This window comes from Danio rerio, chromosome 18 (assembly GCF_052040795.2).
Source record: "Danio rerio strain M-AB ecotype USA chromosome 18, GRCz13ab, whole genome shotgun sequence".
NCBI lineage: Eukaryota > Metazoa > Chordata > Actinopteri > Cypriniformes > Danionidae > Danio > Danio rerio.
Window position 1 is genome coordinate 53,520,325 of NC_141038.1, and position 17,423 is coordinate 53,537,747.

The window sequence follows — 17,423 nt, forward strand, 5'->3', positions numbered from 1 at the left end:
AATATAGGCCATTTTAATGGATGTAAACAAAATAAATGTTCTAACATATTTTCTGTTTTACATTTTTAATTTCTGTAGCTTCTGAGAATCCCAAAATGTCCACATATTGATGAATAATGTAATGACAGCTGTTTTAATGTTAAGTTATGATGGAATCGCCTCCTGTTAAAGTTATGAAATAGTTTGACACAGGCAGGAAATGTTGATAGGCCAATGACATCACCTCATTGAGATGGTCTGTATGTCTCTATTTGATGAACATGTATTTAGAGGATTATTCATTTTTACATTTTGTAGAAATGTTATCATTTTTAGGCTTTTTATCATCCTAAAGCACCAAATACATTAAGCAATATTTAAAAAAAGAAAAAAAACTACTATTATTCCTATTTTACCATCTAAACAAATATTGCCTTGTCATTAAAACTGTCCCACCAGAGTGTTTCTTTATGACATCATTTTTTATTATGTAAATACATCATTTCTTTGCATTTCTGAATGTTGTTCGATTTAAAAAATAAATAAAATGAACAAACATATATATATATATATATATATATATATATATATATATATATATATATATATATATATATATATATATATATATATATATATATATTTGTTTTTTTATTAATATTTTTAAATCAAACAACTTTTTTTGCGGAGAAGTTGTTCTAGTCTTAATAAACAGTGAATCAGTTGTGTTAAAACAATTTTAAGGAATAAATTAATTATTTTGAAATATTGCTTGAATGCAAATTATCTATATTATTTGCATGTGCAATTGTTTATTATTTTTATTGTGTATTTTGAAAAGTAAGCTACCAATACCCACTTAAAGCATATATATTTTTTAAAAACGACATGTATCTTATTTTATTAAAAACGATACATCACTGTTTTAGATTTAAAATATATGTTATAAGTAGATATTGTAAGCTTTTAATAATAAAACAATTGCAATAAATAAAGAAATAGAAAGACTATGCACTCAAACAATAATGCAAAATTAAGCTTAGTGAAAGACGTGCCTTTATGACATCAGTTTTTATATGCACATATTTCATTTCTTTGCATGTCAGAAGGCACATATTTAACTAACACTTAACATTTTATTGCTCATATAATATATTATTAAGTTATTTTAGCTTATAAAAAATCTCCTTTCGTTAATTTGAGAATGCATTTATTTTAATGATCTATACAGGTAATTAAACCCCACATAATCAGGCCAGTCTGGAGGTCAAAGGTCCCAGTCTTTAACACGTCCACCAAACAACTTCAGCACATCGGAGAGCAACCGCGTTCCAGCCCGCTGATTGGCCAACGAGACGGAGGAGGGCGTATTCAGAACATAATTCTGCAAGTCTATTGGCTAAACCCTTTAAGCGCAGTCAGGGAATGCGGGGACTGTTTACTATCGCTCAATGAAGATCGCAGGAATCTTGAAGAAAGAAACAGCGTTAATAATCGAGCATCTCCGCTTGCTTTAGTGTTTATTTAGTGTATTTGAAGGGTGAAGTCATGGCATTGTAGTGCTGGCGGTGTGTGTGCAGAAGGTAAGGCGATTACCGTCCTCTCATTCACTGTGTTAATGCAGCTCAGGCTTAACTTCAGCTGACATGACGGAGGAATAAATGAGAAAACCGAGAAGCTAACACAGAAAATGACGGTTTATGAACAATGAACACTGAGATATGATGCTATCCGCGTTTGTTTGTGTGTCATTATAGAAAACACACATATATCTTGGATCATTTTAATCCAGAACTCTTAACACAGTGACTTTCAGCACTTAAATCATTGAAAACAGTTTGAGACACAAACAAAATAAACCTACACTTGGAATAGTTGCTGTATTTCTTTATTTTCTGTGTTATAAATGCTCAGAATTTAACCTTCTGTCTAGTATTTATGCTACAAGGCTGTTGAATGATTGATTCTGATTGGTGAGGCGTTATTTTCAAACGCACAGCTAAAGTAGATCCGGCAGGTTTGGAGCGCATTGCAGCTCGATATCACTACGCTCAATGATTAGAGTTGTTTCAGAGCTGCAACAGTCAGACATCACATCAAAACACAACAGAAGGCCTTGAAGGAGATGTGGAGGAGGCTACTGCTAAACACAGGAGCTAAGAAATAAAGTCTGAAATACAACATTTGAGCAGTGCAGACCAGAGTATTGGCAGAATCCGGGCTAGCTTAAGGTGTAAACTCAAACTTTGTATGGTCACCTGTTTCTTGATATATTGTAATAAGTACAGCAATTGTGATATATACTCTCTGGCCACTTTATTAGGTACACCGATCCAACTGCTCGTTAACGCAAATTTCTAATAAGCCAATCGCATGTAGACATGGTCAAGACGATCTGCTGCAGTTCAAAGTGAGCATCAGAATGGGGAAGAAAGGGGATTTAAGTGACTTTGACCGTGGCATGGTTGTTGCACAACCGTAAGGTGTACCTAATAAAGTGGCCAGTCAGTGTATATACACAAAATATATTAGCTTCAGTCATTTGAAATTAATTGTATTCAATTAAAAAATTAGGTTTAATTTAATTTAAATATATATATATATATATATATAATACAGATATATATATATATATATATATATATATATATATATATATATATATATATATATATATAAACATGATCAATAAGTCATGACATCATATGTTTTATGTTAAACTATAACTTAAGAAAATAAGTTACTCACACTTACTTAATAGTGCTTTTTATTGTCTATTTTATTTAAATGTATGTAAAGTACTGTACATATTATTTATTATTTACTTAACTTTGTATGTAAACAAGCTATCTTAAGTCAGTGTAATATAATTTACAGTTAAAATGACTAATAGTAGTTTGATTTCATCTAAAAAAAATAAGGCAGCCTAGTCATTTTCAACAGTGTAGATACTTTACTTGCATTTAATATTCTCTTTGTGCATATAAAATCACCTTTGCACATTTTATTTGATCCAGATCCCATTTTCTGACTTAAATATGTGTTTCTCTTGTAGATTGAAAGATCTTAAGAACAGTTTGCCATCAGGAAGTTTCACAATGGCTGGTAAGGACGTTAATTACACCACTGATTTAATAATTACATGAATATCACACAATAGAAAGCCTTACTGAACGCCAGTGCATCGCTGTGTGTGTGTTTGTCCTGCAGAAAACAACTTTCCGCCTCTGCCGGGCTTCATTCCTCTCAAGCCGTGTTTCCACCAGGACTTTGAGGAGATTCCTGACCAGCACCGCACATTGTGCAAGAGATTCTACTACCTGTGGATCTGTGAGTCTAAAACACAGACACACACACATGAGATCAGCCCACAAATTCCCTTTCAGCTGCAACCCATCACTGGGAAACACCCATACACTCTCAATCACATTCATACACTATACGGACAATTTAGCTTTCCCAATTCCCCTAGAGCGCATGTGTTTGGACTGTGGGGGAAACCGGAGCCCATGCCAACACAGGGAGAATATGCAAACTCCACACAGAAATGTCAAGTGAACCAGCCGGGACGTGAACCAGCGACCTTCTTGCTGTGAGGCGACAGCTCTACCCACTGCGCCACCGCACACTCCTTATGAATAAACAAATAAATGTAAATGTAAAGACTCTGCTGGCATCAGTTATGCAGTGTTTTGCAATATTATTCAACCTCCTGTACAATTGTAATTAATCTTTTAAATATTTTCAGACAGAGCACAGGCATTTTCACAGTATTATATATATAATATCTACACACACATACACTCATCATTCTTTGTTAAACAGCACTTGTATATAATAATAACTCACATTATTTTATACGTATGTTTAACATAACATCAAAATTATGGCTGAAGAATTTAAATTAACATTAATGGTGATTCATACTTGATTATTCAACACATTTGTTTACTGTATCAATGAAATCAATATGCAGATAAAATAAATGCTTCTAAAAATACAGCTGTATACAGCATTTGCAACAGCTATGGTATAATTTATAGAAACTTTGCGTCCTTGTGGTAAAATAATGCAAATGCTGAAAGGTTTAATACTGTAAATATGATTATAAAAACTGAGAAAAAAAAGGTTGTTGGAGTTTTACAAGTTACAAAAAATATGTTATAGAAATGTTATCAAATTTATCATAAGGTTATTTATCAACTTAAAGCAAAAAGTAATAATACATTAATTCATGTCATTAAATTATTGTCATCTTTTGCTGTAGATATTACCTGCAGCTGATGCCTCCAAAGGTATTTATCTTTGCTTTTGAGTGGAAAAGGCATGCTTTCTAATGTTTTTTAATGAAATAAATGTAAAAAAGAAATGTATTTAGATTGCATGATGTATTTATTTTATTTTATTTCTTTTTATTTTGTTATTATTGTTTAGTAAAAAAAAGTATGTAATTTTTTTGCATGGCATAGAACACATTTTTTATTATTTATTTATGTATATTTTTAATTATTTATTTTAAATATTGAAAATATTTAGCATGGCTTGGAACCAAAATATGTTTATTTATTTTTTAATACTTTTATCTATTTATATTTATGTATTAATTCAATTGTTTTTACATTATTTATCTACTTATTTACTTAAATATTAAAAGTATTTTGCATGGCATGGAACCAAAAATAATTCTTTCTTTCCTTATTTGTTTGCTTGTTCATTCATTCAATCATTCATTTATTTATTTAAATAGTGAAAATGTATTTTAGTGCATGAAACCAAGAACATTCATTCATTCATTCATTCATTCATTCATTCATTCAATCATTTATTTATTTATTTATTTTATTATTTATTTAAATGTTGAAAATATTGAAAATATTTTGCATGGCATAAAAAAAATGTTTGTTTGTTTTATTTATTTATTTATCTGTTATGTATTTGTATTTATTTATTCATTTATTCAATCATTCATTGATTTATTTAAATATTGAAAATATATTGTATTGCATGGAACCAATAATATTTATTTATTTATTTATTCATTCATTCATTCAATCATTTATTTATTTATTTTATTATTTATTTAAATGCTGAAAATATTGAAAATATTTTGCATGGCATGAAACAAAAACGTTTGCTTATTTATTTATTCATTTTGATTTATTTATTCATTTATTCATTCATCCATTTATTTATTTTATTATTTATTTAAATGTTGAATATATTAAAAATATTTAGCGTGGCATAGAACCAAAAATGTTTGTTTATTTATTTATCTAGTTTATTAATTTATCTACTTATTTTATTTATTCATTTATTCATTCAATCATTATTTCATCCAATCATTCATTCATTTTTGATTGCATGTCTTTTATAATGCCTAACCTTCCTCCTGTCGGCCTGATGTAATACTCTGTATGGTTAAAGCATTTACTGTTTGTTGACAGACAGCAAACACAGATCAGTCCTTTCTCTCTCTCTCTCTCTCTCTGAAGAGACACAATGCAGACTTCATTCTCCTGTGCACTTTTGAGAAAGGAAGATTTCTGCTTTCCTCGTCTCTCTTTCAGAAACCCATTTTCATGTGTGTATAAAAGTAACGTATGCTTATGTTTTCAGTGTACGGCGTGACCCTGCTGGTGAATTTCTTCGGCTGTATGGCGTGGATGTTTGGTGGCGGTGGAGTCACAAACTTTGGCATGTCGATGATTTGGGTGATTCTCTTCACACCCTGCTCTTATGTGTGCTGGTTCCGGCCCATTTACAATGCCTTCAAGTGAGTTTATCATCAGATTATAGAATTGGACAGACATTATATTTCCTAGATTTAAATATTTCCTTTTATTTCATTCATTCATTTTCTTTTCGGCTTAGTCCCTTTATTAATCAGGGTCACCACAGCGGAATGAACCGCCAACATGTCCAGCATATGTTTTACGCACCCTCATTCACACACATACACTAGTACGGACAATTTAGCTTGACCTATAGCACATGTGTTTGGAGGAAACCCAAACCAACACGTGGAGAGCATGCAAATTCCACACAGAAATGCCAACTGACCCAGCCAAGGCTCGAACCAGCGACCTTCTTGTTGTGAGGCGACAGCACTACCTACTGCACCATCGCGCCACCCTTGCTTGTATTTATCATTGCTTATTTTTTATTGAATATTTATTATTGTTTATATTTATTAACATCCATTAATACTGGTTAAAAAATGTATAAATATATTTAAGACTTATTAATAATTATACATTATTAATGTTTCAGTGTTTAATATTGATGATAATTTAAATATTTAATAATTATTTAATAATTTAATTAATCAAAAATAATTCATTAATATAAAAAATGTTAAAAAATATATAATTGTTAAAAATTATGATTTTTAAATATTACTATTGTTATTTTTATTATTATTACTATTTATAATAGCTTATTATTAGCAATTTACAAAGATTTTAACTAAGAAAAAAATTGTAATTATTATTATTATAATCATCAATTATTGTTATAAATTGTTTTTACCTATTTATAATGCTTTTATTGTTTATTATTTTTGATCGTTTGTTTTTAGAAATTTATTTAGCTACAAAAACAACAACAACAACAATAATAATAATAATAATAATAGGCTTCATGGTGGCGCAGTGGGTGGCACCTTCACCTCATAGCAAGAAGGTCACTGATTCGAAACTCAGTTGGGTCAGTTGCCGCTATGGAGTTTGAATGTTCTCCTCGTGTTGGCGTGGGTTTCCTTGGGGTGCTCTGGTTTCTCACACAAGTCCAAAAACATGTGGTCAATTGGGTAGACTAAATTGTCCAAAGTGTATGTGTGTGAATGAGTGTGTATGGGTGTTTCCCAGTGATGGGTTGTGGCTGGAAGGGAATCCGCTGTGTAAAACAAATGCTGAATTAGTTGGTGGTTCATTCCGCTGTGGCCATCCCAGATTAATAAGCTAAAAAGAAAATGGATGAATATTAATATTTAATAATTAATTAATAATATAATTAATATAAAATAATTTATTAATATTTAAAATAAAAATGTAAAATAAATAAATATAAATGTTAATAATTGTGATATTACATTATTATTATTGTTATGATTTATAATAGATTATTATTAGCAATTTACAAAGATTTTACATTAGAAAAAGTTGTTATTATTATTATTATTATTAATAAAATTATTATTTTTACTATTATCAATTGTTCTTACCCAATTATCATGTTTTTATAGTTTATTTTTTAGTCATTTAATTTTTTAGAAATGTATTTAGTAACAATAATATTATAAATAATAATAATAATAATAATATTAATAATAATAATAATAATAATAATAATGGGTTCAGTATAAGTTTGCATTATTAATATTAATATTATTATTGTTGTTATTGAATAACTATTAAAATAAACAATGCAAATGTGAAATAATATTAATAAAATACATTTTATAAATTAATAATAACTCTTAATTTAATTATTATACATTTAGCATAGCAGTTTAATATCCATTTATTAGTTTATTGAATTATTTGCACAGTATGTTGTTATTAATTGTTTCAGGACTGACAGCTCGTTCTACTTCATGGCGTTCTTCTTTGTCTTCATGGCACAACTTTTCATCGCTATCATTCAGGCCATCGGTATTCCAGGATGGGGTGTTTGGTAAGAGACTTCAAGCGCAACTGCATACACATAATAGGCATAAATGCAATGCAGCATTCTGTATCCTAACACACAGCCCTGCCTGTTGATGCTGGAGTATTGCATGTAGTTTGCATGTTGCTCTGTTCTCCGTCCTGTTCTAGTGGCTGGTTGGGCACCATCTCCTTCTTCGGCACCAGTATCTTTGCTTCCATCATCATGTTAATCCCTACACTCATGTTCACCGCCGTCTCCGTCATCTCCTTCCTTGCACTAACGAAGGTACACACACACATTACAGCACTTGTTACAGTGGGACAGATGTCTCTGCTACACACATATACACACACACACACACATTACAGTACATATTACAGAGGGTCTGACGTCTCTACTCCACACATATATTCACACACACACATGCACACACACATATTACAGCAGGACATAGATCTCTGCTCCAAACAGACACACACACACACACATACATATACCAGCGGGACAGATGTCACAAATACTCACACACACATAATACAGCAGGACAGACATCTACGCTACACACACACATGCACTCACACACACATTACTATGCTCTACATGCGCTCGCACAAACACACATCTATTACAGCCGGACAGACTGTGTGTGAGCCTCATTTGCTGTGCAGTCGTCTGTGTGCCAGGAGATGCAGTCTAGAGAAGACTGCGTGCGCGTGTGTGTGTGTGAAGTGTCATTAACTCTGGCGCTGGAGCATGTAGTGCTTGTTAATTAGATCTGAGAGTAAATAAATTATTTACCATAGTATCTGTGCCTGAAGAGACAATATAAAGCCAGTAAAAATGGCAGTAAACAGCCTATAAATCTTGGCACGTCCAGACTGTTAAGCCCAATAGTCAGGGTCTGTCATGGTATGGGGTTGTGTCGGTGCCCTTGGCAATGGTAACTGATGCTCCATTAATGCTGAACAGTACAGAGAGATTCTGGAGCACAGTATGCTGCCTTCTTCTCCATGCATGCTTCAATAAGACAATGCAAAGCCACATTCTGCACACATTACAGAGTCCTGCTGCGGAGGAACACGATACAGGTACTGGACTGGCCTGCCTGCAGTCCCGACCTGTCTTCAATAGAGAATGTGTGACGCATTTTCAAGCGCAAAATATGACAATGAAGATCCCGTACTGTTGCCAACCTTAAGACTTGTTTGCAGGAAGAATGGGACAGAATTACACCTGCATCACTTGCTGTCTTTAATCCCTAAACTCGGTCCTGGAGGGCCGGTGTCCTGCATAGTTTAGCTCCAACTTCATTTAACACACCATCCTGGAGCTTTATAGTACCTAGAAACAGCTTGATTAGCTAGTTCAGGTGTGTTTAATTGGGGTTGGAACAAAAACATGCAGGACCTAACCCTAAATACCTTTTTTTAATGCGTTGCAAGAACCAAAATTGGAACACGTGTTTATTTTGTGAAAAAAAAAAACTAATAATAATAATGAGGAAAACATTAAATGATGTTTGTTGTATTGTCTGCAATGAAATACAAGCCAGTGTAAATTTAGGAATCACTAAAATAAATCTCAACTTTTCTGATTTATATATATACACTCACCGGCCACTTTATTAGGTACACCTTAACAACTTTCTAGTACCAGGTTGGAGCACTTTTGCCTTCAGATCTGCCTTAATCCTTCTTGGCAGAGATTCAACAAGCTCCTGGAAATATTCCTCAGAGATTTTGCTCCATATTGTCATGATAGCATCACACAGTTGCTGCAGATTTGTCGGCTGCACATCCATGATGCCAATCTCCCGTTCCACCACATCCCAAAGCTGCTCTATTGGATTGAGCTCTGGCGACTGTGGAGGCCATTTGAGTACAGTGAACTCATCGTCACGTTCAAGAAACCAGTCTGAGATGATTGAGCTTTATGACATGCTGCGTTATCCTGCTGGAAGTAGCCATCAGAAGATGGAGACACTGTGCTCATAAAGGGATGGACATGGTCAGCAGCAATACTCAGGTAGGCTGTGGCGTTGATGCTCAATTGGTACTAATGGACCCAAAGAAAATCTCCCCCACACCATTACACCACCACCACCAGCCTGAACCGCTGATACAAGGCAGGATGATCCATGCTTTCATGTTGTTGAGGCCAAATTGTGAGCCGAGCATCCGAATGTGTCAGCAGAAATGGAGACTCATCAGAGCAGCAACGTTTCTCCAATCTTCTATTGTCCAGTTTTGGTGAGTCTGTGTGAATTGTAGCCTCAGTTTCCTGTTCTTAGCTGACAGGAGCGGCACCCGGTGTGCTCTTCTGCTGCTGTAGCCCATCCGCCTCAAGGTTGGACGTGTTGTGTGTTCAGAGATGCTCTTCTGCAGAGCTCGGTTGTAACGAGTGCTTATTTGTGTCACTGTTGCCTTTCTATCAGCTGAACCAGTCTGGCCATTCTCCTCTGACCTCTGGCATCAACAAGCCCACAGAACTGCCGCTCACTGGATATTTCCTCTTTTTTTGGAGCATTCTCTGTAAACCCTAGAGATGGTTGTGTGTGAAAATCCCAGTAGATCAGCAGTTTCTGAAATACTCAGAGCAGCCCGTCTGGCAGCAACAACCGTGCCACGTTCAGAGTCACTTAAATTTGCGTTAACAAGCAGTTTGTACTGAAGTACCCAATAGAGTGGCTGGTCTCATATAAAACATTAGTGAATATTGCAGTGTTTCCATTCACTGCGTTGTTGGTTTACCCAGCTATGACGACTTCCGCTACTGAGAAACTCGGATATGTGAAAAGGGTTCGTTGATATTCTGAGCTCGACTGAAATAATCTGCCTCTAATATCTGACTAATACATTATTGTGTGCAGGTTCATAACTTCTACCGTGGCAGTGGAGCCAGCATGAGTAAAGCGCAGGAGGAGTGGGTGTCTGGAGCCTGGAAAAACCCTCATGTTCAGCAGGCAGCGCAGCAGGCGGCTCTGAGTGCAGCAACTGGAGCCATGCAGAACCCACAGTCCCCGCAGTACTCCACCCCAACATATGACAACACCATGTAGACCTCCACCAACACAACACCATGTAGACCTCCACCAACACAACACCATGTAGACCTCCACCAACACAACACCATGTAGACCTCCAGCAACACAACACCATGTAGACCTCCAGCAGCACAGTACTGCTTGGTTGTTGCAAAAAGGGATACAGCTGTGGCCTGAATTTAATGAGAGTTACAGTATTAATATTATTTATTAAGTTACACATTAATTGTACACTGAGTGGTTCAGTGGTTAGCAGTAGCACTGTGGCCTCACAGCAAGAACGTCGCTGGTTCTAGTCCCAGCTGGGCCACTTGTCATTTCTGTGTTTGGACTGTGGGGGAAACCTGAGCACCTGGAGGAAACCCACGCCAACATGGGGAGAACATGCAAACTCCACACAGAAACGCCAACTGACCCAGCTGAGATTCGAACCAGAGACCTTTTTGCTGTGAGGCCACAGTGCTAACCACTGAGCCCCCGTGCTTCCTCATATTATTATAATAATATAAATAATTCTCATTACCTCTCGGCTGCAGCTGTATCTCTTTTAGACTTTACCGGTCTGCTGAAATCCAGAATCTTTGAAAAGTGGAAATGTCAGGGAGTTTTAAATATTAATCATGGGAATTATGAGTTATAGCTGCTGTATATGTTCTAAATTTGGCATTTAAACTGACTAAAGTCAATATGAATCTTATGAAAATAATAATTCAGTTATTGTTTTTTTAAATGTAATAATTTTCCTGCGGCTTAGTCCCTTATTCATCAGGGGTCGCCACAGCGGAATGAACCGCCAACTATTCCAGCATATGTTTTACACAGCGGCTGTCCTTCCAGAAAAAATAATTTCTGCTCCATAAATGACTTTTAAACATCTGTGTTAATTAATCATGATCTATTAGACAAATGATTGTATTATTTAACTAATTAGACATGTTTTGTTTTCATTTCTTTTACATGTATAATGTGTGTGTTGAAAATGTTTAGTTTAAGGGCCTCTGCTGTTTTGTCAGGTCCCAGGTGGTGTAAATAGTATAAATGCATTACTGTCAATTTCCTGCAGTAACAAAAGGGATTTGTGAAATTCTTTACTATTTTTAAGGAGAAATTAGACATTTTCCTTGTGATATAATACTAGTGTTAATAAAGTATCAACATCTTAAAACTTTTGTTTGTTTCTTTGGAATTTAAGCCCTGTTTTTTATCATTTAGATTTTATTTTGTTATTGTAATTTTAGTTAGATATTATATTATATTATATTATATTATATTATATTATATTATATTATATTATATTATATTATATTATATTATAATATAATATACTATATTATGTTATGTTATGTTATATTATATTATATTATATATTAAATTATATTATATTATGTTATGTTATATTATATTATATTATATTATATTAATTTATTTTCTTTTCAGCTTAGTCCCTTTATTAATCTGGGGTCGCCACAGCTTAACTAACCAGCATGTTTGAAACAGCGACTTTCTTGCTGCGCCACTGCGTCACCTATTATATTATATACTTATTATTCTATATATTTCTAAACTATTATTTCAGTTTTATTTTTGTAATATATTAAACTAAATTCTCATTTTTTTTGTGAATATAGGCAATGTATTTTGGTGCAGTTAACAAAACAGATTTATTAAACAGATGTATGTATTAAAATAATATTTTAGTCACCAAACATATTTAGAAATTAAAAGATAATACCATTAAATTTAAGCAAAATATTGCAAAAAAAAAAAATGCAACCTACAAAATGTCAACTAAATTTTTCTTTTCTTGTTTTTTTTTTGCTTCTTTTGATATTTCTTCTTTTTTTAAAATTTATTTAATATTTTTCTATACCACATGTATTTTGCGGTACTAGTTTTTGGAGCGTTATCATTTGTGAAGGCTGTACTTATATATGCTGAGCACTGTGTGTTTTTTTTATTATATGTCCTGATAAAAATACTCTGAAATTGCTTTTGAAATTCACAAATAATTTGTATTAAATTAATATTTATATTTTAATTTGAATTATCATTATTTATATCTTCCAAAAATAAATAAATAAATATAAATTCAAAATAATAATAATAATAATAATATATATATATATATATATGTATATATATATATATATATATATATATATATATATATATATATATATATATATATATATATATATATATATATATATATATATATATATTTATTTACACTAAACAACTTTGGCTGATTTCATAATGCAATAATGTATTATTATTTTAAATATTTTTTTAGATCATGTTTATTTTATTTTACACAACAAAAAAGAAATATTACTGGTACAATAGGGTATCTGAACATGACCTTTTCATTTTCAGTCGGCCAAAACAACAGCTTGAAAAACTAAACGCATGCTGAAGTCTGTTTAACAAATTATATTTTAATTACATTACAACATCGATGCTGTAAAAGAAACTATAAACATAGTCACATTAATCTTTCCCAGGAAGTTTATCAGTGGCTGAAAAACACTTTACTGTATATCTCAGTATATCTCTATGTGTCAATGTGAAATCAGTGTGTGTTCCAGCAGGGTGCAGTGTTGCTCCAGCCTGAGATGTGTTGAATTCTCCTTCCCAGAGATGCTTTCCATTCATTGCTTTTCTTTCTTTCTAAACCGGGATTCCCCAGACGCCCCTCCAGCCCTGACTTGCAGATTGCAATTGGACAACAACACTACTTTGTCAGGCTAATAACTTGATTCTCAGTTAGGTGCAAATTTAAGCAGGCAGATTTTCAGCGTGGACATCATCCATCCGCCGAGCACGTGTGCCCGCATCCAGATGAGATGTGCTGAAACTACAACTAATGGATTCTTGTGCTCTCATTTATTTTCCTTCCCTCAGTCCTCATAGTGTGCTGCAATGATAGGATCGTTCACGTTAGCGCCTGACACACGAGGAATCCCACAAGACAACAGCACGGCCATAAAAACATCACCGAAGAATCTCCATTTGCAGGGCGACATCGTAAAACCTGCAGATCCTATTATGAAGATGAGCGCATTTTCCGCCTTCCAGTTTAAATCAAGTTGTTTTATGAAGTATAACCAATAAAGCCAATGGCGTCACACTGAAACATATGTTCTTTATATCGCTATTATATCGCATCAATCCTGGACTTGGCCTGGGAAGGTATGGGGAGTTGAGTGCTTCTACATTGCTCAACCAGGAATGTCAAGGTCATGGAGTGCGTTCATTTTAAATATGCAGCCTGTAGTCGTAGTTGTTTTGTGTTTTGCAAGCCTTTCAGTTTAAGTATTAGTATAAGATCAGTCTGGAAATGAGCCACAAATGAAGCATTGTTGTTGTAGTTAACGCATGAGATAGATGTCTACATAGATATTTAAATTAGATGCCGCCTACGCTGTTGTTGTCTATTGGAAGGAATGCGTCAATAGAACCGCCATTTTGGTACAGGGTAGCGCTCCTTTGAAATGAATGTGAGATCAAGGTGCAGTGGAGGACTGGCCATCTTCAGCCATATACACATATATATCACATAACTCCTGCGTTCACTTCTCATTCTAACAGAGGGAGCCATTCGTTTGTGAATGAATCCCCGTTATGAATGAATCCCTGCAGCTCAATGCGCATATCAAACCAGCCTAGTATTTAGCGCTGCTTTGCCTTATGGTCACTGCAGTACGTGTCTGTATTATCGTCAATAGAGTTACTTGTTAAGCACAAATGTTCGTATCATACAAAATCGTAATAAACAGAATCTTACCTACACTCTCAGAAATAAAGGTACAAGAGTTGACACTGGGTAGTTTGGGTTACCAAACATTTGTACTTGATATATTGGTACCATAATGGTACCTCAAAAGTATCCCTGCTGAAAAATCCAGCTTAAACCAGCCTAGGCTGGTCGGCTGGTTTTAGCTGGTCGACCAGGCTGGTTTTAGAGGGGTTTTGGCCACTTCCAGGCATGGTTTCCAGCCATTTCCAGCCTGGTCTTAGCTGGTCAGGCTGAGAGATGACCAGCTAAAACCAGCTTGACCAGCCTAGCCAAGCTGGGAGTCCTGCCAAAACTAGCTATGTCCAGCTTAAACCAGGTTGGTCAAGCTGGTTTTAGCTGGATTTGGCTGGTCATTTTCCAGCCTGACCAGCTAAGACCAGGCTGGAAATGTCCAAAACCCCTCTAAAACTAGCCTGGTCAACCAGCTGAAACCACCCAACCAGCAAAGGCTGGTTTAAGCTGGATTTTTCAGCAGGGATATATTAGTACCTACAAATTTTAGGAGGAACACTTTTGTACTTTTTAGATACTAATAAATACCCTTTAGGTACTAATATGGACATTTTAGGTACAAATGTTTACCTTTTGAAAAGGTACAGGTGTGTGACAGCTCACTCGCATACCTTTATTTCTGAGAGCGTATGATTTGTTCTGCCTTTACACTTTGTTTTCTTTATTTGCTCATTACTATATCTGTAAACGTTCAGCATCTTCAGATTGCATTTAGTGCATTTAGCGATATCTAGTGTATATTTCTATGAACTCTCCACAAGAAAATGCTATGCTCATTGCTAATCATTGTATTAGGTGTAAAACTGTGGCTTTACAAATATTATGTCAATCCATATGAACATTTCCAATAGTTTTACAACAAATAGAGCCAAAAATATGTTGTTTAAAACAAAAACAACATATTTTTGGCTCTATTTGTAGTAAAACTATTGGAAAATTTCAAATTAAAGAGTAGTTTAAGGTACGCAATTTAACCATGCTATTGCTTTGCATGGTAGCATTGTTTACATTCTGCTCTCCAATATGGCCTCCAATATGAAAACACTAAATTTCTGTATTATATTATTTTTAATGCTGTTAACTTCTTAGATTTAACGTTAAACTATGCTAATCTACACTCTCATAAATAAAGGTACGTGAGCTGTCACTGGGGTGGTACCTTTTCAAAAAGTAAACATTTGTACTTAAAGTGTCCATATTGGTATTTCAAAATGATATATTAGTACCTATACAATTCAAGAGGAACACTTTAGTATTTTTTAGGTACTTATATTTACCCTTGAGGTATTAATATGGACCTTTTAGGTACAAATTTGTATCTTTTGAAAAGGCACCACCCAAGTGACAGCTCACGTACCATTTCTGAGAGTGTAGATTAGCATAGTAAGTTAAATCTAAGGAGTTAACAGCATTAAAAATATTATTGATAATACAGACATTAAGTGTTTTCATATTGTAGGCCGAACTGGAGAGCAGAATGTAAACAATCCCTACTGAAAAAAACAGCTTAAACCAGTCTAGGCTGGTTGGCTGGTTTTAGCTGGTCAACCAGGCTGGTTTTAGAGGGGTTTTGGCTGGTCAGGCTGGGAGATGACCAGTTAAAACCAGCTTGACCAGCCTAGCCAGGCTGGCAGTTCAGCCAGAACCAGCTATGTCCAACTAAAACCAGGCTGGTTAAGCTAGTTTTAGCTGGTCACTTTCCAGCCTGACCAGCTAAGACCAGGCTGGAAACCAGCCTGGAAATGGCCAAAACCCCTCTAAAACCAGCCTGGTCAAAACCAGCCTAGGCTGTTTGGCTGGTTTTAGTTGGATTTTTCAGCAGGGATGCCATTAAACTGAGCAAAACTAGCATGTTTGGCTGATTACTGCTGCTTAAAATGATCAGTTATTATCATGTTTTGGGCTGTAACATAAAAGTCATAACAAATCAAGTACCACTGTTTGCAATTGGCCAAAATGAAGCACAACATCAAGACTATCTTGACAATATTCATAATTTCTATCACTTCCAGTTATGCTAACATCTTAACATGTCTTTTATCACCTCTTACTTTCCAACATATTGCACCCTTAAGTCCTTCTTTATATGATTTAGCATCTTCCATGTTTAGACATAGTCCTCACTGTGCTTTAGACAACACAAATAGATAAAAACAACATGTTTTGACTGTATGCTGTTGTTTACTTACATAAGCTGACCAAATATTGTGCACTATGGCATTTGTCTTGTGAACGTGGTAGATAAAATAAGAACTGCTGCACTGTTTAAATAAGTTATTGAACATACTATAGTGACACAGCAGGCAATATTTCCTGTATGAGCTAATTCTCGTGTAGATGGAAATTACTGTATGATCTGCCTGAGGGTTTAACTCTTACTTCACGATTCTCGCAAAACATCTGCTCTTCTGCACTGCAGCGTGTGTTAGAAGGAAATTAGGTCATTCTGATACTGGTTCCAGCTGAGGTAGTGCTAGTAAAGTAGACATTTCTCATGTACAAAGACGTTCCTCATTTATTTACTTTAATGGCGAACGTAAAAAACGCGGAATGTAGAACTAAGCCCCGCCTTTTAAATAAAAGCGCCAATCATCAATTGAGCCTTCAAGTGTAATTTGATTGATAGGTGTTCTGACCAATCAGAGCGCAGATATTATGATGAGCCTCGTTTACCGTCTGTTTTGTTACCTCAGACAACAATTAGCGTGGTTAGGTTAGGTTAGCATCGGTGGAGATGAACAGTTTGCAGCAGGTATGTAGACTGGCTGAGGAATATGCTCACTTTATGTCTACTATTGTCTGTTTCAGATGTTCAAACACACTTTAATGATGTTTGTTTTGTCTTTGTTTTGACAAAGGCTCAAATCTTTCGTTGTTTTATGAGAATAAGTTACAGTAATCCTTTCATAGTTTAAAATTAGGTTATATTATTGTTTATAC

The 17,423-nt window shown here is 34.5% G+C and overlaps 1 protein-coding gene and 1 long non-coding RNA gene across 10 annotated transcripts; one reads left to right on the forward strand and one right to left on the reverse strand.

Moving 5' to 3' along the window:
- The first annotated feature begins 1,389 nt into the window (after positions 1 to 1,389).
- Positions 1,390 to 11,837, forward strand: scamp5b (secretory carrier membrane protein 5b). Of its 9 annotated transcripts, none has more exons than XR_015515321.1 (9): positions 1,390 to 1,562; positions 3,035 to 3,084; positions 3,190 to 3,309; positions 4,247 to 4,274; positions 5,596 to 5,752; positions 7,552 to 7,653; positions 7,797 to 7,914; positions 10,499 to 10,909; positions 11,133 to 11,837. XR_015515321.1 is itself a non-coding variant. In XM_087293619.1 (8 exons), exons 5-8 carry the CDS (start codon positions 5,634 to 5,636, stop codon positions 10,685 to 10,687), a joined length of 528 nt encoding a protein of 175 aa, XP_087149745.1. In that variant the 5' UTR covers positions 1,390 to 1,562; positions 3,035 to 3,084; positions 3,190 to 3,571; positions 4,247 to 4,274; positions 5,596 to 5,633; the 3' UTR covers positions 10,688 to 11,837. The 9 variants fall into 9 exon arrangements, 3 of the variants coding, with proteins under 3 accessions (XP_087149745.1, XP_087149744.1, XP_087149743.1); XR_015515322.1 differs by having other exon boundaries at positions 10,499 to 10,806; positions 11,209 to 11,837; XR_015515323.1 differs by having other exon boundaries at positions 10,499 to 10,761; positions 11,209 to 11,837.
- LOC147839845 (uncharacterized) lies at positions 7,483 to 17,030 on the reverse strand. Its single transcript, XR_015515405.1, has 2 exons — positions 16,863 to 17,030; positions 7,483 to 7,905 (listed from the first exon to the last, which is right to left on the reverse strand). It is a non-coding gene; the product is annotated as an uncharacterized LOC147839845 (long non-coding RNA).
- Between the last annotated feature and the right edge of the window lie 393 nt (positions 17,031 to 17,423).

Bases quoted from the DNA above. Each gene is read 5' to 3' on its own strand.
- scamp5b (XM_087293617.1), top strand. The intron at 7,654-7,796 runs GTAAGAGACTTC...GTCCTGTTCTAG, and splicing joins ATTCCAGGATGGGGTGTTTG to TGGCTGGTTGGGCACCATCT. The intron at 7,915-10,498 runs GTACACACACAC...TATTGTGTGCAG, and splicing joins CCTTCCTTGCACTAACGAAG to GTTCATAACTTCTACCGTGG.